This window comes from Schistocerca cancellata, chromosome 8, assembly GCF_023864275.1.
Source record: "Schistocerca cancellata isolate TAMUIC-IGC-003103 chromosome 8, iqSchCanc2.1, whole genome shotgun sequence".
In the NCBI taxonomy this organism is placed as follows: Eukaryota; Metazoa; Arthropoda; class Insecta; order Orthoptera; family Acrididae; genus Schistocerca; species Schistocerca cancellata.
In genome coordinates this window covers 396,153,033-396,177,579 of record NC_064633.1, presented here as the reverse complement: position 1 = coordinate 396,177,579, position 24,547 = coordinate 396,153,033, and the positions used below count along the sequence as shown (strand labels likewise).

General features: G+C 36.0%; 1 protein-coding gene across 2 annotated transcripts; it reads left to right on the top strand.

Moving 5' to 3' along the window:
- Window positions 1-5,596: 5,596 nt before the first annotated feature.
- LOC126094473 (serum response factor-binding protein 1) lies at window positions 5,597-23,990 on the top strand. 2 transcript variants are annotated; one of them, XM_049908864.1, is made up of 8 exons: window positions 5,597-5,687; window positions 11,102-11,263; window positions 11,350-11,421; window positions 15,961-16,687; window positions 21,335-21,526; window positions 21,616-22,253; window positions 22,999-23,700; window positions 23,798-23,988. In XM_049908864.1, exons 1-6 carry the CDS (start codon window positions 5,661-5,663, stop codon window positions 21,729-21,731), a joined length of 1,296 nt encoding a protein of 431 aa, XP_049764821.1. In that variant the 5' UTR covers window positions 5,597-5,660; the 3' UTR covers window positions 21,732-22,253; window positions 22,999-23,700; window positions 23,798-23,988. The 2 variants fall into 2 exon arrangements, with proteins under 2 accessions (XP_049764821.1, XP_049764820.1); XM_049908863.1 differs by having other exon boundaries at window positions 21,616-23,700; window positions 23,798-23,990.
- Window positions 23,991-24,547: the final 557 nt, after the last annotated feature.

Below are 24,547 nucleotides of genomic sequence, written 5' to 3'. Positions count from 1 at the left end.
GCTGACGATACAGTTTCGTAACATGATGGTATATACGTACCTCTCAGGGTCCTCAAAAACCTAAAGAAAAAAAGACATGTGGTGTCTTCTTGTTGTTGTTGCTGCTACAATTTATTGCGCTGCAGGCCCTCCCATTTGTAGAAACCATTGTACAAACCAAAATAAACAGCTACTATTCACTTTCTCTTTCACGATCTCGCCAAACTCAACAGTTTTACTTACTGGCCGCTTAGGGTGCTGCTGGCATAGTAGGCAACAAAATCGAGGCAAAGTGTCACAACTTTATGTTAGACTGTGGTAGTCACTGTTCATCACGTAATAGCATGTCGAGTCAATTCAAGTCACGTGATCACAACCCGCATAGCTATTCTAAGCTGTTTGTGTTACAGGAATTGCGATCTTCACAAGATGAAAAGATGATTTTCAGTTATTGTTACATGTGAAATGCACATACACAATGCAGAAGTTTATGTACTTTGATGCTGGAACCCTCATTTGTAAGTGCTACAGAAAGGGAATTTCGCACACTATCAAAGAGCTCGAGAAAAGGAATCTGTGTTGTTGTTGTTGTGGTCTGCAGTCCTGAGACTGGTTTGATGCAGCTCTCCATGCTACTCTATCCTGTGCAAGCTTCTTCATCTCCCAGTACCTACTGCAACCTACATCCTTCTGAATCTGCTTAGTGTATTCATCTCTTGCTCTCCCTCTACGATTTTTACCCTCCACACTGCCCTCCAATACTAAATTGGTGATCCCTCGATGTCTCAGAACATGTCCTACCAACCAATCCCTTCTTCTAGTCAAGTTGTGCCACAAGCTCCTCTTCTCTCCAGTTCTATTCAATACCTCCTCATTAGTTATGTGATCTACCCACCTTATCTTCAGCATTCTTCTGTACCACCACATTTCGAAAGCTTCTATTCTCTTCTTGTCCAAGCTATTTATCGTCCACGTTTCACTTCCATACATGGCTACACTCCATACAAATACTTTCAGAAACGACTTGCTGACATTTATATCCATACTCGATTTTAACAAATTTCTCTTCTTCAGAAACGCTTTCCTTGCCATTGCCAGTCTACATTTTATATCCTTTCTACTTCGACCATCATCAGTCATGTTGCTACCCAAATAGCAAAACTCCTTCCTACTTTAAGTGTCTCATTTCCCAGTCTAATTCCCTCAGCATCACCCGACTTAATTCGACTACATTCCATTATACTCGTTTTGCTTTTGTTGATGTTCATCTTATACCCTCCTTTCAAGACACTGTCCATTCCGTTCAACTGCTCTTCCAAGTCCTTTGCTGTCTCTGACAGAATGACAATGTCATCGGCGAACCTCAAAATTTTTATTTCTTCTCCATGGATTTTAATACCTACTCCGAACTTTTCTTTTGTTTCCTTTATTGCTTGCTCAATATACAGGTTGAATAACATCTCCCTCCCTTCCCAACCACTGCTTCCCTTTCATACCCCTCGACTCTTATAACTGCCATCTGGTTTCTGTACAAATTGTAAATACCCTTTTGCTCCCTGTATTTTACCCCTGCCACCTTCAGAATTTGAAAGAGAGTATTGCAATCAACATTCTCAAAAGCTTTCTCTAAGTCTACAAATGCTAGAAACGTAGGTTTGACTTTCCTTAATCTTTCATCTAAGATAAGTCGTAGGGTCAGTATTCCCTCACGTGTTCCAACATTTCTACGGAATCCAAATTGACTGGATTCCGTAGAGGTTGGCTTCTATCAGTTTTTCCATTCGTCTGTAAAGAATTCGCGTTAGTATTTTGCAGCAGTGACTTATTAAACTGATAGTTCGGTAATTTTCACATCTGTCAACACCTGCTTTCTTTGGGATTGGAATTATTACATTCTTCTTGAAGTCTGAGGGTATTTCGCCTGTCTCATACATCTTGCTCAAGAGATGGTAGAGTTTTGCCAGGACTGGCTCTCTCAAGGCTGTCAGTAGTTCTAATGGAATGTTGTCTACTCCAGGGGCCTTGTTTCGACTCAGGTCTTTCAGTGCTCTGTCAAACTCTTCACGCAGAATCATATCTCCCAATTCATCTCCATCTACATCCTCTCCCATTTCTATAATATTGTCCTCAAGTACATCGCCCTTGTATAGACCCTCTATATACTCCTTCCACCTTTCTGCTTTCCCTTCTTTGCTTAGAACTGGGTTTCCATCTGAGCTCTTGTTATTCATACAAGTGGTTCTCTTTTCTCCAAAGGTCTCTTTAATTTTCCTGTAGGCAGTATCTATCTTACCCCTAGTGAGATAAGACTCTACATCGTTACATTTGTCCTCTAGCCATCCCTGCTTAGCCATTTTGCACTTCCTGTAGATCACATTTTTGAGGCGTTTGTATTCCCTTTTGCCTGCTTCATTTACTGCATTTTTATATTTTCTCCTTTCATCAATTAAATTCAATATTTCTTCTGTTACCCAAGGGTTTCCACCAGCCCTCGTCTTTTTACCTATTTGATCCTCCGCTGCCTTCACTATTTCATCCCTCAAAGCTACCCATTTTTCTTCTACTGTATTTCTTTCCCCCATTCTTGTCAATTGTTCCCTTATGCTCTCCCTGAAACTCTGTACAACCTCTGGTTCTTTCAGTTTATCCAGGTCCCATCTCCTTAAATTCCCACCTTTTTGTAGTTTCTTCAGTTTTATTCTACAGTTCATAACCAATAGATTGTGGTCAGAGTCCACATCTGCCCTTGGAAATGTCTTACAATTTAAAACCTGGTTTCTAAATCTCTGTCTTACCATTATATAATCTATCTGATACCTTTTAGTATCTCCAGGGTTCTTCCATGTATACAACCTTCTTTCATGATTCTTGAACCAAGTGTTAGCTATGATTAAGTTATGCTCTGCACAAAATTCTACCAGGCAGCTTCCTCTTTCATTTCTCTCCCCCAATCCATATTCACCTACTATGTTTCCTTCTCTCCCTTATCCTATTCTCGAATTCCAGTCACCCATGACTATTAAATTTTCGTCTCCCTTCACTACCTGAATAATTTCTTTTATAAGGAATCTGTATACTTTAGAAAGTCAAAGCATCAATTTTTTCATTAGTTACGTTAGCCATTAACCGGAATCGATATTTTGATGGACATAACTGGAATCTTGGGTCCAAATGGACCCTTGAAAAAAAAATTCAACATAAGCCCCATAAAAGATATAATTCCTATGTAAATGTGTAATTATTGTATTAAAATAAAGTTTTATTTCAAATATAAATCAGCTTTTATTGAGCAAAAATTTTACATTGTGTAATTTTTTAATTTGTTTCATATTTTACAATAATTTTTATTACCTTACTTAGGAATTCTACATGATTACAAAAAAGGCTTAGAGTAAAAAACTTTGATATACTATGGAGTTTCTCATAACTTCCCCTTAACATAAATAGGGACTCTTTATGCCATCAATCAGAAACAAAAATAATGTTATCTATATCAGTACCTGAACTAAGAATGGGACTTGGTACACAAAACTTTTTTCTGCATGTCGTTTACAGATGAATTTAAAACATATGTCGCATTTTTATGATTGTTTACTGCCAGTTTTAGGACCACATAAATAACATCTTTCTGTTTTTCGTGAACCATTTTGATTACAAGGTGAATTTTCTAGTTGTAGGTCATTTTGTCGTTCATTAGCTGCCCCTAGAAAGTTATCTATCCTTCTCTTCAAATCTACTGTAAATGTAGAATACTCCATCTTTCTTCCTGTGACAAATGGCCTTATCAAATTTCGTCCAATTTCTTTTATGTAATGATTACATTCCATACATTTTCCATTTGATGCTTTCCATAATACGAATCCATTTGCACTTGAAACATTCAATATTGTTGAAAAAATTACACATGGCCATCGTTGGGTTCTTCTAGAGACTGAATAATTGGCGCATTTCTGACCTAACGCATCAACACCACCTTTTGTTCTGTTGTAAAATTCAATTTTCTCAGGTTTTCCACTGTTTTCATTGACTGAATTGTCGTAGTGCATTGATGAGATCACCACTACGCTTCCATTCTTTTTTGGGACATAAGATGTCAATGTTTTGACCTTCATGAGGCCAAATAACGTAGATACTACTATCTGTTTTTTACTGGATAAAAATTGTGGTGGTATTTCCCTTTTATTTTGCGCATTGTTCCAATGTAAGTCAAACATTTTCAATCAGTTTGTCAACCAGCTCTACTAGTTATTGGCAGTTATATTTCTATTTGTTTCAAATAAAGGTTCTGCAAGCTGCAGTACATTCTATGTTGGAACTGAAAGTTAGTTTGCTTTATTAGTGATTGCTTTGCCAATATAAATATAAGCATTGTATGTATAGTGTGAGGCACATAACCTTGATGTCATATTTAGCAGGCTTCGATTGCATATAAACCTTGAAAAAACATTTCCCTCTAAATGGGCAAAGCATTTCATCAACTGTCAAATATTCTGAGCAACTATAGTTTTTTTGACAGTTCTGAATGAAATTTCCAAACATTGGTGAGATGAGAGCAGTACGATCATTAGTTCTTCTCTCTTCTCTATAATTCACATCATCAAATCTCAAAGTGGATAACAGGAACATAAATCGCTTTACTGGCATCATTATTCTGAATATATCTCGGTCTGTTCCATCAGTTGAACATAAATTTTCTATAGCTTCATGGCCAGATTTGAATATACCTGATAATAGCAACAACCCAAAGAATGCTTTCATTTCCACAATAGTCACATGGTTAGTGTAGGTAGCGTTAGTTTTGCAAAAACAGACATAATGTCTGATAGGATAGCAGCAATCAGTGATTTTACAATGTGACTTATAATCCGCCTTGATTGCAAAATATTTATTCATGTGACCGATGTCAGTTCCTCTAGAACCATCTTCAGATCTGTAACGATAATGATACTAATTTACTATTTCACGTATGCAAACCTTTTTCATCCTATCTAATCGACATAAAATGTACCAGTACGCACCTGATATTTCGGTTACAGGAGTAGCCTGTCCAAAACACAGCAACTATCACATGCTGCGTCACATAAAATTGGTTGACAGTATGCACATCATTTATATTTATTATAACACTATTACTGACAGGTGGTGTCTGGTACATTTGTTACATTACATATGCGCATACTGTATTCATTAGATTTTTAATGAACTTTTATCTCTAAAAATACTTAATTAGAATCTGTAGATGTCAGGGTTAAAATGTGTGCATTATCAAAATTGAAAAACACAGTTGAATTGAAAAATTGGTTGGAAGAACATCGGTTTTATAATATAACATAATTACTGGATGTAAGTGGGACAAAAATGATATTTAAAAATGTGAAGCGATGTCTAAGTGTGAACTAAAAATAAGGCAGTTCATAGCTTGAAAATGATGGGAGGTTTTAGACGAGTCTATCGGGACGAATGCCTTGAGTTATTCAAATATGATAGTAAATAAAGAGTTTTGATAAGTTTCCAATGACTTTGTGCAGTTTAGTAAATACACCAAAGTTCTCCACGGTTCGTGTTACAACGAAGCGTTTGTGTACTCTCTAGAACTGGATATCACTGACAGCGACATCTTTTTTGTTGATCTTTGATAATGTTTACATTTGCAGGACATGTGGGTGTAGTGTTTGTGTACGATGGAGAAGCTAAGATTGAACAATGAGGTTCGACTGTGTTTTGTTGTAAATATAGAACTTTTTGTAGAAATATTTTTAATCGTACTTGAATTGCAGCGGTAACTTTTGTCACTCGCACTTTTTCTGTAGATTACAGCGGTTTACAAAAGCGTATTGTGAACGTAATTGTAAGTCTGTTTTCCAACCTCTCCCCCTCTTACGGACAAAATTCTTGTTGCTGTTGATTTTCTGCGATATAACAATTTTGTTTCTAGTGATTTGTATCGCGATTGTTTTATTTGATTTATCGTTCCCGGTCACAATGTATAACTTTGCAGAAAATATTAATAGCAATCTCGGTGACAGAAAAATAGCTGCATAGTTATTCAGTTAGAGCTAGATAAAATTTCAAACTAGTACAAACATTGGTAAGTTGCTTTTAATATACAGAAATGTAAAATTCTGCGCTTCACAAAATGAACGGACATGGTATTCATGACCACAATATCAGTGAGTGTTGAGTACGACAGTTCATAGGGCTATGAAATAAATATTGGTTAAAGTTACGTAGTGGACCCCTGTTCCAGTTTCCTTAGTTTATGTACGAGACACGTTAATAACACACATCAAAACACTCGGAAACTTGTCAGTTATCTAATATAAATATCCTGAATTTGCGTACACTTATAAGACGCCGACGTCAAAATTAGGGTAGGCTACAGGTCATGCTGTTGCCGCAACCATGATTTGGCATTTACCAACCCTTAATAAATCATCACCTTTCAACCTAAACTAGACTTCAGCCTCACACCACAACCAGTATTTCACCGAGATTCCAATGCCAGTACCAGACTCTGGCCACATAATCATTTAGACTCAATCATAACTAATGCTTGTTGCAAACTTTAATACTAGGAAAACGCAATCAGTCCAAAAATAGATTAGTTACAAAATACTCGTGTGATCCAGCCTAGAATATTAAGTGTATGGGACCTGTACAGAATTTGAGTAAACTTGGATATGGGTCAATCCATATGAAGTGGTCCAGTGATGGTTGCTTGACCATTTTTAAATATTTTAATTTTTTTATATGTGATTGCCCTATATTAGAGAAGTTCAAAACAGTTTTTTTAAAATAATTTATCTTGGACTTTTACTGGATGGCAGCAATTTTTATTTGTAGGCGCGTGACGATTTTTCAGTCTGGAGACATTACCGAAAATTTGAATGTCTCTGCACTGCGTTAAGTTATAACATTGCAATTGACATGATTGTTTCTAGAAAAGTGTGCCCTCTACAACATACAAAAAATACCCTAAATTCAAAAATAACTAGTCAAAATGATCTCCAAAGTTTGATATTCAAATTTTCAAAAATCCACATTTTAGGTGAAAAATAACAAACAAGTAGTTATTTATGAGAGTCTATTGTTTCCTGTAGTTAGATATTATACACTGCTAGTCTCATACAGAGCAAGAACACTTACAAATGTTGCCTTAATTTTTAAGAATTTGTGAAATTTGAAAATTTTCATTTTTTGTAAAGTTTGGGGTAAGTTATCTCAGGTGGGACTGAATATAAAAATATGATTTTTGCACTGTTTGCACACCTATATGATAGCAACGTACTGTAAAAATTTCAACGTTGATATCTGACTGTGAACAAAGATATGAATTTTTGAATATGAGGAGATAATTCACATTACTGTGCAACTGATCTTATGGCTGTTGCCTACCATGTGTGATATTGGTGGTATATAATCAGTTATTATTGAAGTAAGGTACTGAATTGTATACGAAAAGTGGAAGCATCACAGAAATTAACATTTATATTATTTTGAAATACTTAAAATAAATATTTTCAATTAACATCCTTTGAGATGCGACTGTTCCTAAACCTGGTGGTTAATGTTAAGAACACTTATTTCTTTAGACAACTACTGTGATATAGAGTAAGACCTCCCAGTTGCTGTGGTGTATGGAAGTGAAACATGGACGATAAATAGTTTGGACAAGAAGAGAATAGAAGCTTTCGAAATGTGGTGGTACAGAAGAATGCTGAAGATTAGATGGGTAGATCACATAACTAATGAGAAAGTATTGAATAGGATTGGGGAGAAGAGAAGTTTGTGGCACAACTTGACCAGAAGAAGGGATCGGCTGGTAGGACATGTTCTGAGGCATCAAGGGATCACCAATGTAGTAGGGCCTATTGGAGGGCAGCGTGGAGGGTAAAAATCATAAAGGGAGACCAAGAGATGAATACACTAAGCAGATTCAGAAGGATGTAGGTTGCAGTAGGTACTGGGAGATGAAGAAGCTTGCACAGGATAGAGTAGCATGGAGAGCTGCATCAAACCAGTCTCAGGACTGAAGACCACAACAACATCAACAACAACAACAACAACAGTTGCTGTGGTAAGTTCAAGCACTGATAGTTTCCTCAAAACATTTTTCCATTGGTATCCAAACTTTGTCACTAGTAGATTTCTTGAATGATATTCTGGGTTCAGCTTCATGAAACTAAATACATAGTGCTAGCTGATTTTGCAGAAAATTTTACATTTGTGATTCAGGATGCAATACAAGGGTACCACTGGGTCAATGACCAGGCAACAGTGCATCCATTTATTCTCTACTTTAAAAATGAGAAAGATGAAGTTTGCAGTTCTTCAATTTGCATTCTAAGTGACTACTTGGAGCACAACACTTTGGCTGTACATGTGTTTCAAAAGTATGTAACAAATTACATTAAAAAATTTCCCAACATTGAGAAGGTGATATACTTTTCAGATGGAGGTGGTAGTCAGTATAAGAACAAAAAGACTTTTTCTGATCTGTGCAACCACAATGTTGACTTTAGGTTGGAGGCTGAATGGCACTTTTTTGCATCTTGCCATGGTAAAAATGCGTGTGATGGAGTAGGAGGTACAACAAAACATGAAGTAAGTAAAGCCAGCCTACAAAGACCAATCACAGACCAAATACGCACAGTACAGGACATGTATGTCTTTTGCAAGGATAATATTAATTTTAGTGATTTTTCACTAGGGGATTCGTTTTCTGATCAAGAAAGAAGTGCTTCCGCATATGAAAACAACACTTCAAACCAGATTTGAAAGAGCTTCCGCATATGAAAACAACACTTCAAACCAGATTTTAAAACTTTATAGCAATTAAAGGAACAATGCATTTCCACAAATTCCTTGGCATTGTGGAAAACTTGGTTCGATGCTATGTAACATCTGAAATCAGTATTTATGAGGATCATTGTGTGAGTGAAATTACATCTTTGTCTTTAACGTTGAATGACATAGTGGCATGTGTGTATGATGGGCAGTGGTGGCTTGCAGAGGTTGAAAGAATAAGTTTGGAAAACAATGATGGTTTTGTGAATTTTTACCACCCTGCTGGCCCAAGAACACCATTCAAGAAATCTACTAGTGACAAAGTTTGGATACCAATGATAATTTTAAGGAAACTTTCAGTGCTTGAGCTTACCACAGCAACTGGAAGGTCTTATTCTATATTACAGAAGGTGTCTGAAGAAATGTGTTCTCTACATTCACCACCAGGTTCAGGAACAGTCGCACCTCGAAGGGTGTTAATGGAAAATATTTCTTTTAAATGTGTCAAAATAATATAAATGGTAATTTCAGTGATGCTTCCACTTTTTGTATATAATTCAGTACCTTACTTCAATAATAATTTATTGTATCCCACCGATATCACACATGATAGATAACAGCCATAAGATCAGTTGTAGAATTATCAGTGAATAATCTCCTCATTTTCAAAAATTCATATCTTTGTTCAGTCAGATATCAATGTTAAATTTTTTACAGTATGTTGCTATCATATAGGTGTACAAAAGTGGATTTTTGAAAATCTGGATACCAAACTTTGGAGGTCATTTTGACTGGTTATTTTTGAGTTTAGGGTATTTTGTGTAATAGACAATGTTGTAGAGGACACTTTTTTAAAAACAATTACGTCAATTGCAGTGTTGTAACTTAACCCAGTGCAGAGATTTTCATATTTTTGCTAACATCTCTAAACTGAAACCGTTGTGCGCTTGCAAACGAAAATGGCCACCATTCAGTAAAGGTGAAAGGTAAAATTAAAAAAAAAAACTGTTTTGAACTTTTCAATTATAGGGTAATCACATATAATAATAATAATTAAAATATTTAAAAATGGTCAAGCAACCAACTTAATTTTTATTGGTCAAGTTCATTTGGATTGACCCATATTTAACATACAAAGAAGGATGTCACAAATGGTGACGGGTTGGTTTGACCAATGTGAGAGCACCATAGAAATGCTGAAAAAACTGAACTGGCAGGTGGTTGAAGATATATGCAAATTATCTCTCAAAAGGTAACTAATAAAGTTCCAAAAAGTAGCTTTAAGTGAGGAATCTTAGGAATATACTACAACCTCTTACATATTGCACCCACAGTGATCCCAAAGACAACATTAGACTAGTTATAGCAGACACGAAGGCACTTAAACAGTCATTATTCTTGCACTCTATGTGGAAATGGAACAGGAAGCAGCCTTAATGAATGATACAATAGGAAGTCCTTCTGCCATGCACTTGACAGTGGTTTGCAGGATATTGATGTAAATATTTATCACTTTTGCTGCTCATCATCATTCATTCTCATGACAGATTTGATGTGTTTGAAGTCAGTCACATTTTGATCGTATGTTGTCCACACTTTTTGCAGTTTTCCCTGGAGAATATATTTTATTCGTTAATAGTGCGCAAGGATTTTTTTATTTTTTTTTAAATTTTTTCCCCCCTTAATCAACCAGCTGTACCTATACATTGTTAACTTTTTCATACATTCACAAGAATGAGTACAGGTAGTATTTTCAGTTGTTTCTAGCAAATAAAGCTATTACCTGTCAATCCAACCTGGCCCATGGGCTGCACTTAAGTAGTTTTTTATTGCAGGTGAAATGATTAATTACTAATTTAACATAACAATTGAATAAAACGGATGAATATTTGATACATCACTGACAAATACATCAACATGAGGCAACACACAGTGTGAGAGAATGGCCATTCACACAATCCAAGTGATTCATATTCCCCAGTGTATGTGTTTTTGGGTAAAAAGTTTGTAGTTTGCTACCTTAGAGCTTCCTCTGACTGGCTGCGTCCTTACGTGATGATGACTTATTGCCATCATCTGTATTGTACCTTGCTTAAGTGCAACAAGTGGGTGGCCCATAATAAATTTTAGCCATTTATCACTATGCATTATGTGCTTCAGTTGCTCTATCTATGATTATTGTTTCTTCACATTTTTATCGTCTATGACATTGTAGTTTGTGGCTGCTAAGTCTGATTGTGTTTAACAGTTTGAAAATGTTAGGGAGACACATTTTGACAAAGCAGTTGTTTAGTGTTTACTTCATGATTTAATGTTATTGTTGTACTTAAAACAGATAGTGTCTATGAGACACAGTGTCAGGAAGGCCCAAGTGCACATTGTTCATAGACTGACCAGAGAAATTAACAAACTTAAGAATAGGAAAGGTAATGAAAAACAAGTTGAAAAGTGTAAAAGGAAAGCAGAAAGACTTATAGAAGAACTACAAAATATAAAGGTTTGTCCAGTTTTATTTGAAATATGTGGCAAGGCCTGTAGTAGATTTTACTGTCATTAATTCATTTTGTTTTTCTCCCCATACAGAAACTTAAAGAAGATGATGTTTCGAAGTTTGCAATCAAAAATACTAGAGAACTACAAGAAATATTGACTGATGTAAGTGTATTTAATCTGGCATCCCCTTAGTATAAAGGTCCAGCAGTCCAGTAGTATTTGAATCTGTTTTGTTGGCCAAATATGACTATATGAATACATTAAACACATTTCTTATTTTAAAATATGTATAAAAATTGGGAAATATGTACAGTTATATGATAAAGGCTTCTATGTTTCTTATCATGTTAGTTATCCAGGGCATACAACACTCAAGTTTCTTTTTCTCTCTTTGTCATATACATTACAGAAAGTTGTGAAAAGAAGACCAGAAACACTTTATTACTCATATCCTTTATCACTTCAAACAGTCCTTTCCCCTCTTCTAGCATGGTGTGAGTAGGTTCTACGTGTGTTAATTACTTTTATTCACAATATATTTATTTGCTCATGGAGTTTATTGTAGATAATCCACTTCAGTATAAAAGGAACGGTGATGTACATAATTACAATACCAGAAGGAAAAATGACATTCATGAATTCATGACTCCACATTAAAGTTTTCTTTAGTACAAAAAGAGGTGTACAGTGCTGCAATAAAAATTTTTGATCAGTTATCCAGTATTATAAAATGTTTGACATACAGCAGAGCAACATTTTAAAACTAACTATGAAAGTTTCTCTTTGACAACTCCTTTTATTCTGTAGAATTACTTTTATTATAGCATTGTGTAGAATTATTTTTATTATAGCATTGTGTAAAAAGATGGTGGGTATTTGCTACTAATTCACATCTGTATATCTTTTTCTTTAATGTTCAGAATGTATCTGCATGCACAAATTAATTTACAATGTAAATGTAAAATGGCTTTTTCCACATCATTATGATATGTTGTGCAAAATGACCCATGAAACATGTAACTAACTAACTAACTTCTCCTCCTCCTCTCTCTCATCTCTTTAACATTTCTTATGTTTGCAACAAACCCTGTTGCCAGCTAAGTTGAAAAGTCCTAAGATTTTTACTGGATATGAAATGATGCTTCTGTTGTTTGCAAATGTGACAAAACGATGATGATAGTTACTACATCACATGCATTGGAGAGTAGTAGTTATATCTTTGAACTCAAATGTTCTGAAAATAAACTGTATACAGGGTGATTCATGGAGTTATGCAAATATTTTAATATGTTGTTCTACAAGTAAAATTAAAGAAAAAAGTTCATATAAACATAGGTCCGCAAATGTTTAGTTACGGAGCTACTTCAAATAAAAGATTTTGCCTGAATTTTAGCAAGTTCGCTAATATAAAGCCATCGCAAAACTGTAAGAGGTTAAAATAAAGCATGACTTCTGTTTATTTTTTGTGATTGATTTGGTGAATCTAATAAAACACGTCCCAGACATGTATCTGCAGTAGTTTTCCAGAACAGCCAAAGAAGCAAAGATGTAATTTCATAAAAATTTTATTTTGTTTACTGTTTGGTCCAATTTGGTTTTTAAATTCCAGACAATTGCACAAAGTTTTCACCAGAAGTTGTAGAAAATTTAATTTTGGAAAAATGAGGGTAATAATGTTAACTGAAACTGTATGATTGTGTCAGATAATCTGCTTTTATTAATACATAACAAATGTGAATTCATGTTAAACTGTAAAAAATAAAGCTCAGTGTTAAGGAAGTTGTATCGAGCACATACAATTTCACAATACATTCACAATAGATGTTCAAAAATTTCTCCACCGAGTTCAATGCATTTAGCTGCATGTGTATAAACAGATTTTGTTGCTCTTTTCAATTTCACAGGGTTGTTCTTAATTTCATCTATTGCATTCAGAATGTGAGCAAGTAATGCCTCACATGTATTGACTTGTTCTCATCAACTATGTCTTTCATCCATCCCCGTACACCAAAATCCATTGGTGTTAAATCGGCCAGTCTGGGTGGCCACAGACGTGTAGCGCCACGACCAATCCATTCCGGAGGAAAATGTTCATTTAAATGTGTAGTAATAATGTTGGTGAAATGTGTAGGTGTGCCGTAATGTTGAAAATACATTTGCAATCGCGTAGCAAGTGGAACGTCTTCGAGCAGGCGAGGAATTTCTTCTTGAAGGAATTGTAGGTACGACTCACGAGTTAGACGGCCTGGAAAAATGAATGGTCCAATAAAGTGTGTGTTGATTATATCACACCACACATTTATGCTAAATCACTGCTAGAAATTGCATTGCACTGTTGTATGTGGGTTTGCTTGAGACCATGTGTGCTCATTATGTAAATTGTTTATACCATCTCAAGTAAAGTGTGCCTCATCAGTAAATAAAATGTATTTGTGTAACTGCGGATTAGTATTTAACCAGTTGCACAACTCCAAGCAAAGGGCAGGATCTCCCGGATGTAAATGATGCACTTTTTGTTTGTGATAATGATACAGATTATTGTACTTCAGTGTACACCATACCTTAGATTGTGAAATGCCTAATCATGTTCAACATTCTTAGTGAAAATAATGCAGTGTGATTATTAATGCAGGGTGATTATTAGAAGTTCTATCCTGGTTGATAAGTATGCCAAAGATTTATGTTGTTGTTTGTAGTGGAGAATGTTGCAACAGAGCGTGAGGGTGTAGTTTCAGCTCTCTGAGACTGCAGAAGTGTGTGCAAGTTGCACTTGCGTGAGTGCATGTGTGTATGTGTGTTTACTGCTGACAAAGGCCTTCATGGCCGAAAGCTACGATTGAGTGAATCTTTTTATTGTGCCTGTTGCGACTCAGCATCTCCACTATATGGTGAGTAGCAACTTCCCTTCTCTCGTATTGTTGCATCATACGTAAATTACATTGGAATAAATGTGAGTAGTTTTGCTCAGCAAAAAATTCCTGGGATTGACCAGGAATCGAATTCCAGATCTTTGGATTTGTAATCTGGCACTTTATCACTGAGCTACCAAGTCATAACTCACAGTCAACACTAATGATGCTTGGAAAAAAATGAAATATACTTAGTAACTGCTGTAGCGGGGAGTGATGTTTTCAAAGAATGACACCAAAGGAAGTAATCCATATATTAGTATCCTGATTTCATTGTATCATTGTTACCTATAAAATCAGTTATAAGCTTGCCAAGAGTCCATCAAGAGGAGATGAATTAAATACACTCTCACTCTGAAGATCTTTGTAATCTCACACCCATGTGCAAACTGTTCATTGTGTTATCCTGAGCTGTGATGCTGCTCCACAGTTAATAATTCACAGAAGCATATAGCAAAATAATGGTTCAAAATCTGAATAGTCTTCCTTGCCATTTTGAATGTTATTTGCTATGGAGACTAGTATCCTGACTTCGAGGAGGAGGCAAGTAATTGTAATTGCATTCCCCTGCCTGGAAAGAGACTACAGCAACCTAAATAACACAAAGCTGGGGATTGACTCTTACATAATATGCATAAGAATGTTCACTTTAAAAGTGCATGACAAGTAGTAATGTGCTACAAATAGGTTTCAGTATATTCAAATATAGGTAAATATTTTCTTTGAAAAGTCGTGTGTCATAAAGTAAACATTAAGCTACCAACAACAGCTGTTTAGTATAACTGAGAAGGTAGCAACATTTTCCAAAGTAGCATTTTTTTAACTTCCTAGGTTTAATTTAGATGACATATGCTTGACTAGCATTTAGCAGTATAGTGATAATTTATTGTTTATACAGATTAAATTTTTACAATGCACATCCATTCTTGATGGAATCTACAGAACATGTTGAGCGAAAGAATCACATGGTTAGTGATCAGTCTTTTGACTCGTTTGGTGCTTTCACCTTTTCCTGTGTTGTATTGAGTCTTCATCTTTATATAATAACTATATCCAACATCTTCCTGGCAGATTAAAACTGTGTGCCGGACTGAGACTCGAACTCGGGACCTTTGCCTTTTGTGGGCAAGTGTTCTACCATCTGAACTATCCAAGCACAACTCATGATCTGTCCTCACAGCTTTACTTCTGCCAGTATCTTGACTCCTACCTTCCAAACTTTACAGAAGCTCTCCTGCGAAACTTGCAGAACTAACACTCCTGAAAGAAAGGGTATTGTGGAGACATGGCTTAGCCACAGTCTGGGGAATATTTCCAGAATGAGATTTTCACTCTGCAGCGGAGTGTGTGCTGATATAAAACTTCCTAGAAGATTATAACTGTGTGCCGGACCAAGACTCGAACTCGGGAACTTTGCCTTTTGCGGGCAAGTGCTCTTCTCTAAAGTTTGGAAGGTAGGAAATGAGATATTGGCAGAAGTAAAGCTGTAAGGATGGGTCGTGAGTCGTGCTTGGGTAGCTCAGAGGTAGAGCATTTGCCCACATTTAATGTCACCCCAGATAATTGACATGGATTGTAACATGTAAATACATTTGCATTGTATTGTTGTACGTTAGTTAACAATTAATTATTTATTTAGTAGTTATCCATATTCTTTTATGTAGTTCACAGCTAATTTACTATATGTTTAATTTCATTGCAGGTATAAGTATTTTTGTACAGGTGGGTTACTGCAATCATTTCAGCCTCAGTGAACAACTTTTTTTTTTCTGTTTCTCTCCTTGTGCAACAGCTGCAGTCATCCTGTCTTGAGCGTGCCCTTGGACGACTGGCTTGTCATCCTGATGTGGAGGCACATGTACGGAAACTACGATCTGAACCTGTTGACTGGGTAGCACTTCTAGATGATCTCGGATCTCAGACAAAACTGAAGAAAAAGAAGAACAAGAAGCAAAAGACAAAACAAAATGAAAATCTGCAAAAATATGAGCCTGGGAGGTTTGTCAGGATAAGGCATACTTCTAGCAGTGAAGACCTTACCTCTGATGTGGTAATTAGTGAGGAAATTGAGACATCAGATGAGGTAAAATGGGATCATAACATTAAAAAACCTAATATATATCCAGATGCAGCTGTAGGTGTTAATAACTCAGTGAAGAAAAATAAAAGTAAACCTAAAAATACTAATCCTGTGGCATCTGATGTTCCTCAGCGTTCTGTAAAAAGGAAAAAAGTTGCAAGTGAAGAAAATGTTTCATCTGATGACAATAACAATTTCAGTGAATCATCAGACCAAGAGAGAGAACATTTGTCTGATGAAAGAGTCATAAGATCTGCTACCAGTGAAAACTTAAAATCATTAGAGCCGGATCCCTTTTTCTTAACAGATGAAGGAGAATATTTAAGCAGTATTGTAAAAAGTGAAAGTGTAAACAGTGAAGAACAGACTATGAAAAAACTTGGAAATTCTAGCAGCAGAGTGTCTACAAAATACCCCAAGATGAATAGAAATCAGAAAGGTACAGAAATTAGGGGCATACATATGGAATCCTGTATAATTACTAATTGGAATTTAATACCTATATTGTTTTCTTTTGTTTAATTGAAGAAGAAATTCTTCTTACACATGTGAAAAAATACTGGTGGCATAATACCTGTCCATTGTCTTCATTATTAACAATTTAACAAGGATCTAAGTTGCACTGTTCTAAGCACTTGATTGTTTAGAACCAAGAACAAAAAACAGTGTTATATGCCTACTCAGACTTTTTGGTGTGACGTATATCACAAAATACAATACTAGGGTCAACTGAACCTATCGATACCAAATATGCCATAATGGTGTTGTTGCTTGTGGCATCATACAAGCATATACACGAAGAGACCAGAACACAGACAAAATTTTTGTGTTTATATTTTTTGTTGGAGTGTAGGTTTTGGTGGTAGGCTGATCTGTAATTTAGATCAACGTATAAGTTACGTTGAAAAGTGACAGTTTGGTTGTGAGTAGGTGAAACGAACAAATGCAAATACAAAATCTTAGTTGTGGTGATATACTGATCTGTAGTGTAGCCCAAACCCTAAGTTAGGTTGAAAGATGGCAATTTGAATGTGAGTGGGCAAAGTGGTATCGAAGTGTCAGTTAACCCCAATATTGTAATCAAGTGGCAGTATATTAAATCACTTCACTTTTTGTTGGAATGATATGAAATTAGATATTGTTTCAGATTTTCTGTGGCTTTCTAAAATTATGTTAGACAAATATATGCTTGTCCAGGATGGAATGTAACAATATTATAAGAAGGAAAGTTGGTACTCACCATATAGCGGAGATGCTGAGTCACAGATAGACACGACAAAAAGACTCTCACAATTATAGCTTTTGGTCATTAAGGCCTTTGTCAACATGTGTGTGTGTATGTCTGTCTATTGTTGATGAAGGCCTTAATGGCCGAAAGCTGTAATTGTGAGAGTCTTTTTGTTGTGCCTATCTGCGTCTCAGCATCTCCACTATATGGTGAGTAGCAACTTTCCTTCTCGTAATATTGTTGAAATATATGCTTGTGGAAGAGAGATGATCCCTTCCTTTCGAATACAGATACACATGCATGAAACTAGTCATATGACAGCTCATCATTGCTGTGTAATGCACTTCAGAGACTGGCAGCAGCTAGTTTAGTGTAAAGGGATACTCAGTGTGACAGGTTTAGAGAAGCTATTGATGAAAAGTGGAGAAATTAAGATGCCCATGTAAGTAGTGCACTGTGTGTCTCGATTAGAGAAATCTAGAGAGAGAAGAGGAAGTAGTTAAAATTTAGTTTGTGTGTGTGTGTGTGTGTGTGTGTGTGTGTGTGTGTGTGTGTGTGTGTGTGAATTTTATATGTGGTGTTTATGATTGGTTTTGAAAGGTCTGTTAGTAATGGATAACGCTCTGTATATGTTGTCCGTTCGGAATTGTCTGAAAGTACACATGAGAGCTTAAGATATGTGAGTTCACATACACCAAAAGATAGATTTTTCAATTGAAACTGTGACAGTATTTCCAAAAATCTAGCTGTCAAATGGTCAAAGTTAGGCACTTACCTGCAGCTTCACAACACAACTGTATACTCTGTAATGAAATATGTAGTAGATGATCATTCACAGCTCAAAAGGAATAATAATGTCCATAACATACGCCACAAAATAAATACGACTTTCCTTACACTTCCTTGAAGATGAATTTGGCTCGAAACAGTGTTCAATTATGTTATGACAAAACTTCTGATAACCTTCCCAATGATGTAAAATGTTAACAAATAGAAAAGATTTTTTATTGTAATGATACTAAAGTAAGAAGTGTAGTACACACTCTAGCTTTATTAAAGTATTTTTCAAAGTTGTATATATTCTATTATAAATAGACAGCAAGTACTGATGTGTGTGTGACACTCAACACCACAATATGTCATACAAATAATCTGTAGAAGGATCTGCACTGTAGTGAAGTGATCAATAAATTACAATCATCTCAGGAAGTAGTCACATTTGGGATGACAAAATAATTTATCCTGAAAAAAACAAAAGAACAAACCTCCGCCAAGAGCATTAATAACATGCAATAGCAACAAAAAAGTTGGAAGAGATTACTTTGAAGTGGCATACGAGCAGTCTTGAACACAGACTTTTTGATGTAATACATGACAAATAACTTTGATAGTCCTATGAACTGAGTAGTGGTAAAATGTTACAGTTACATCATGAGGAGCTGGGTTGAAGTCCTTGTGGAGCTCTCCTGATAAAGAGTTTTCTGTTGTTGTTCTAGATTACTCCAGATTTATCTTGGAGAGTCTTCAACAGCGAAGCCACAGCTTCTTCAAAGGCTGTCAGTGTCAAAGCTACCGTAGTATTCTCTCTCCGAACGATTTGACTGATAATGTAAGCTGTATGTAGTTTGACATGTGTGCATAAGAATCAAATTAGATGTTCAGTGCATTAAACTTGTGTTGTATAGATTTCTGCACTTTCTTAATGTTAAGTTGTGACTTTGAGTTGTACAAGTGCTACCTACCATTAATTGGTCATGCCTCAGTATAATGTAGCTTGCTTTCCCATGGGAAGGCAGGCAGTTAGAAATGAGATTTAATAAAATAATTGTGTTTGTATGAATTGGTCTTATTGACAGTTTTAGACAGTGAAAACGTATTTTATATCATGATTGCAGTCAATTGTGAGGTTATTATTACTGAAATATTGCCAATACATGTTCTTAAATTTGTTCAGTGACTGCAGGATTAACTGTAGGCAACGACCACCTTTTGGGAGGCTTTAAGTTTGTGGTATTTTCGTCTTAAATATCAGTATGTCAAAAAAATTTCTAGTTGTAACAATTTTTTTTCTATGGATCAGATTTGTGTGATTTGATTTTTTAAAAAAATTGCACTTTCCTGTAACATCCATTTTATCTCTCTTGCATTGCACACCACATTTTTTTGTATTTCCACTTACTGCAAACTATATATATAGTATTAACATCGTACTGCAAAGTCTTGAAGGGAATAAACTAATGATAGGAGCATTGTTAACTTTATAGTTGAGGTGTTGAGTGATTGTGAGACACATGGGAAAGATCGAAATCGTCCCTAAACTTCTGACTGATTAACAGAAACACACCATAAATACACTGAAGAGCCAAGGAAACTGGTACAGCTGCCTAGTATTGTGTAGGCCCCCCACGATCACACGAAAGTCCCACAAAATGATGTGGCATGGACTCAAACTAATGCCTGAAGTAGTGCAGGAGGGAATTCCATGAATCCTGCATGGCTGTCCATAAGTCTGTAAGAGTACAAGGGGGTGGAGATATCTTCTGAACAGCATGTTGCAAGGCATCCCAGATATGCTCAATAATGTTCATGTCTGGGGTGTTTGGTGGCCAACAGAAGTGTCTAAACTCAGAAGAATGTTCCTGGAGCCACTCTGTAGCAATTATGGATGTGTGGAGTGTCGCATTGTCCTGCTGGAATTGCCCAAGTCCATTGGAATGTACAATGGACATGAATGGATGCAAGTGATCAGACAGGATACTTATGTATGTGTCAACTGTCAAAGTCATATCTAGAGGTATCAGGGGTCACATATCACTCCAACTGCACACGCCCCACATTAACACAGAGCCTCCACCAGGGTGAACAGTACCCTGCTGACATGCAGGGTCCATGGATTCATGAGGTTGTCTCCATACCTGTACATGTTCATCTGCTCGGTATAATTTGAAAAGACTCTCATCCGACCAGGCAACATGTTTCCAGTCATCAACAGCCTAATGTTGGTTTTGACGGGCCCAGCAAGATGTGAAGCTTTGTGTTGTGCAGTCATCAAGGCTATACAAGCGGGCCTTTGGCTCTGAAAGCCCATAGTGATTATGCTACTTTGAATGCTTCGCAAGCTCACACTTGTTGATGTCCCAGAATTGAAATCTACAGCAATTTCCAGAAGGGTTGCACTTCTGCCGTAGAACGATTCTCTTCAGTCGTCGTTGGTCCCGTTCTTGCAGGATCTTTTTCTGGGCACAGCGATGTTGGAGATTTGATGTTCAACCAGTTTCCTGATATCCACAGTACACTCGTGAAATGGTCATACAGGAAAATCCCCACTTCATTGCTACCTCAGAAATGCTGTGTCCCATTGGTCATGCGCTGACTATGACACCATGTTCAAACTCACTTAAATCTTGATAACCTGCCATTGTATCAGCAGTAACCGATCTGACAACTGCATCAGGCACTTGTTGTCTTATACAGGCATTGCCACCCACAGCGCCATATTCTGCCTGTTTACATATCTCTGTATTTGAATACGCTTGCCTGTACCAGTTTCTTTTTCGCTTCAGTGTCTTTATGTACAGTTAAGTTACATTTCCCAGCCAGCTACAGTTCCCTGCACTGTAGTCTTGAGTTCATTAGTCAGTAAGCTCTATGGAAAGACTCATCCAAATTCTTAATGATTTTTGATATTTTTCAGTGCATGTTGACTATTCAAAACCCCAGCTGTACGTTGGGTGGTTATCTGTGCTCCATCCTTTCTTCATTTATAAATTGTTCGTGTAATCAGTCCTCATCTGGGACTACAAATGTAGGTTATATGCTATTATCACTAAACTAAACATGAGTGTCATGTGTTTTCAGCCAAAAATGCCTTTAATGATGAGTTACGAGGTCCATTGAGAGTAGCAGATGAATATAGACACATGAATGAGGGAAGAAGAACAGGAATGGAGAAAGAGAGGAAAAGATTCCAAGGGGAACCTCTCAAGAGAAAGCATACACTCAACACCCATATTAAGAGACAAAACACAGAACTGAAAACCAGCCAGAATGGTATGTCTGTTTAAATGCCTTGTTTGTGTAGAGCTTTGTGATTTATTTTCTTTTGAATTTCTGTTTTTAACATGTTGTTTTAACTTCAGATGCAGGAGTATCACTACATCCATCTTGGGAGGCAAAAAAGAAAATGCAGCAGCAACAGCTGAATATTCATGCATTTCAAGGAAAGAAGATTAAATTTGATGATGATGATGAATGAAAATATGTGGAATGTTGTAACTAATAAAATGTGTTACATAAAATGTTTTTGATACTTTGATGAGGTTGGGGTACTACTGGAAGTTTGATGACATATCATTATTTTACATATTTCAGATGTGGCAACAAGACAATATGAGGGTAAAGGAGAATTAATTGTAAAGGAAAGAAAGAATATCAGGTTGATCAAACACATTTCTCTTAACTGTCTGAGTAGTGAACCAAGTGGAAGATCATTTTGTTTAATATGTGAAAAATAGAAAAAGTTTTCGCATCTTGCGTCACTGTAGACAGCACAAAGTTCCTCACTGTAGTAGACCAACATATTTGGCATTGTTGAAAACAGTTATTAGTCTGTTGCTAATTATTAATTATTTGCAAATGGGCAGATTTTATGCAGCATGACGGTCAACAGTTATGTAACATTTGCATTCCACTTACAAGCACTGTGCCACACAGCAAGAGCTTCCAGAATTGTTATCACCTCTAAACAGAGGAGCTGAAAGGATGCATTACACAAAAGGTAAAATGTACCCTTGCTTCCTCAAAACAGCAAACTAAATTCTCATGTTTACCCATAGTAAGGTGTGATGTTTTTAGAAAGCTGAATTCTAAGGAAGTGTTCAGCAATAGATTGTTGCACAGCTATTTCCACACACCACATGAGTTACACTAAACACTTGCAGTGCACTGTGACCTGATCATTGCCATGTACGTGTCCTGTAGGCTGCCAGTATCACAAAACTAGTCACTAGCCCTGCAACTGCCTTACAGGCACCACCAGGCGGCGATTTATGACGATTTCGTTTGTGTGATAGTGTCAGGCAATTCATTTTGTATATTTGGTGATTTACTTAGTTTTTCAGAAGTGATGGATAAGCTTATTACATCACAAGAAAATGTCCACAATACAAAGAGGAGGTATTTGCAGAGTTAAGAGTTTCTGACGACTTGTAACATAATTACAGCTTGCGTTAAAGAGTCAATACGCAAAGAACTGTTGGGTAATATTGCCAGCTCCAAAGAATTGCAATTTATACAAAAGTCAGACATGCCACAATAGTATGTATCAGAAAGGAGTGTGAAAATAAACCACATTGTTTACTGAAATCGCCAAGAGAGGGTGCTAAGAAGCAATTGTTACAGGCAGTTTTACAAAATTGGTAACTTGATAAATGCTGTTGGACTTTCATAAAAATCAAAAAATAGTGTCAACATTACGCAAATTACTTACTGCTGTAAAACAGAAAATTCATTTTTCTTTGCAGAAAGATGTTTAGCCAATGACACTGCATGAACTGAGATTTATCTGGAAGAGAAGTGTTGGTAAAAGGAAGATTTTGGTAGAGAGAACTGATGTAACTGACTGGTGATGCAAGTACTTTATGCAAGTAAGGAAGTTAAGTGAGCAAGACAAAGTTCTTTATATTGATGAAGCTTGGGTGGAGAACAACGTTAATAATCGACAAATCGTGGACAGTTAGTGGCAGAAACATAATTATTGTTGTCTGTATAGGATCTGATGCTGGTCTTGTGCCCCATAGGACTATCACAACAAAATGAACCTAAGAATTATTTTGGATTGGATTTAGGCTGAAATAGATATGAATCTACCTGTCACCAGCATTACTGCTATGGACAGTGCTTCATATCGCAATAAGTTTCATAACAAAGCTCCCAATTTGGCCCTTGAATAAAAGGGGAAATAATTGAGTGGTTGTTAAAAAGTAATATGATTGCTGACTTGTCAGTGATAAAAACAACAATATTTCACTTAATTGTACAATTTAAGCAAAAAGACCAAGTATTTAAAATTAATAAAATATTTGAAACCCGAGAACACACTGTGCTGCAGTTTCCACCATACAACCGCAGCCTTAATCCAGTTAAAGTGGCATGGGCAAAGCTTAAAAATGTTGTCAGAAGAAGAAAAATTTGCATTATGAAGTTACTACAGTTGGTGAAAGAAGGTGTGTAGTAATTTTGGGAGTTATCTTTTTTTATTCCAAACCAATTTTCAGTAACTGAGAAAAAGCATATATTCTCACTTGCCCCCAATTGTTTCAGGTTTGAAAACTATCACTCAGGATGAGTGGATTGCATACTACCTGCACATAGAGAAACTTAAAAAAGTGTGCTGTGTTCAGGATGGTGTTAAGAAGAGATAATGCAAGTAGATGCCATAATTATTCATTAGCAATTGGCGATGATCAAGACATATTGTTGAAGATGTCATATTTGGGCAATAAATAATATAATTTTTTAAATATGCGTTGTTTATGTTTTCAGACATTTCCATTTTCATACAGTTTACATTTTATTTTGGTATGAATGTACTACATGATGACAAAAGTGTTATAAAATTTTCCAAGATAAATGCAGTCAAACTTGGTCCGAAGAAATAAACATTTTTATTATTGTTTGTACAAAACCAGCAATAATTTAAGAACTTTATACTCAAAATTATTAATTTTTTGCTAATAGAATGTGTTTCTGTTGTGTCAAACCTTTGCTGCTTATGAGACATGGCTCACCTGAATGGATTCCATCACTAAATCTCTACCTCAGTTATTGTTCACCTGATAATAAGGAACATTGCGTAAAACATGTATACAATAGCTATGCTGTACATTCCTAAAATTTCCTTCAAAACATGCACACTGGCTCTCAAGTTAAATGTAAAAAGTTTGAGACACAAGGTGCATCCAAATATTAAGGGAATTTTTATTTTTTTAAAATAATTTTATTTACTGGTCTATATCAGTGTTACTCACTTCAAAATATTCTCCATTACATATCATACACTCATGTCAGCTC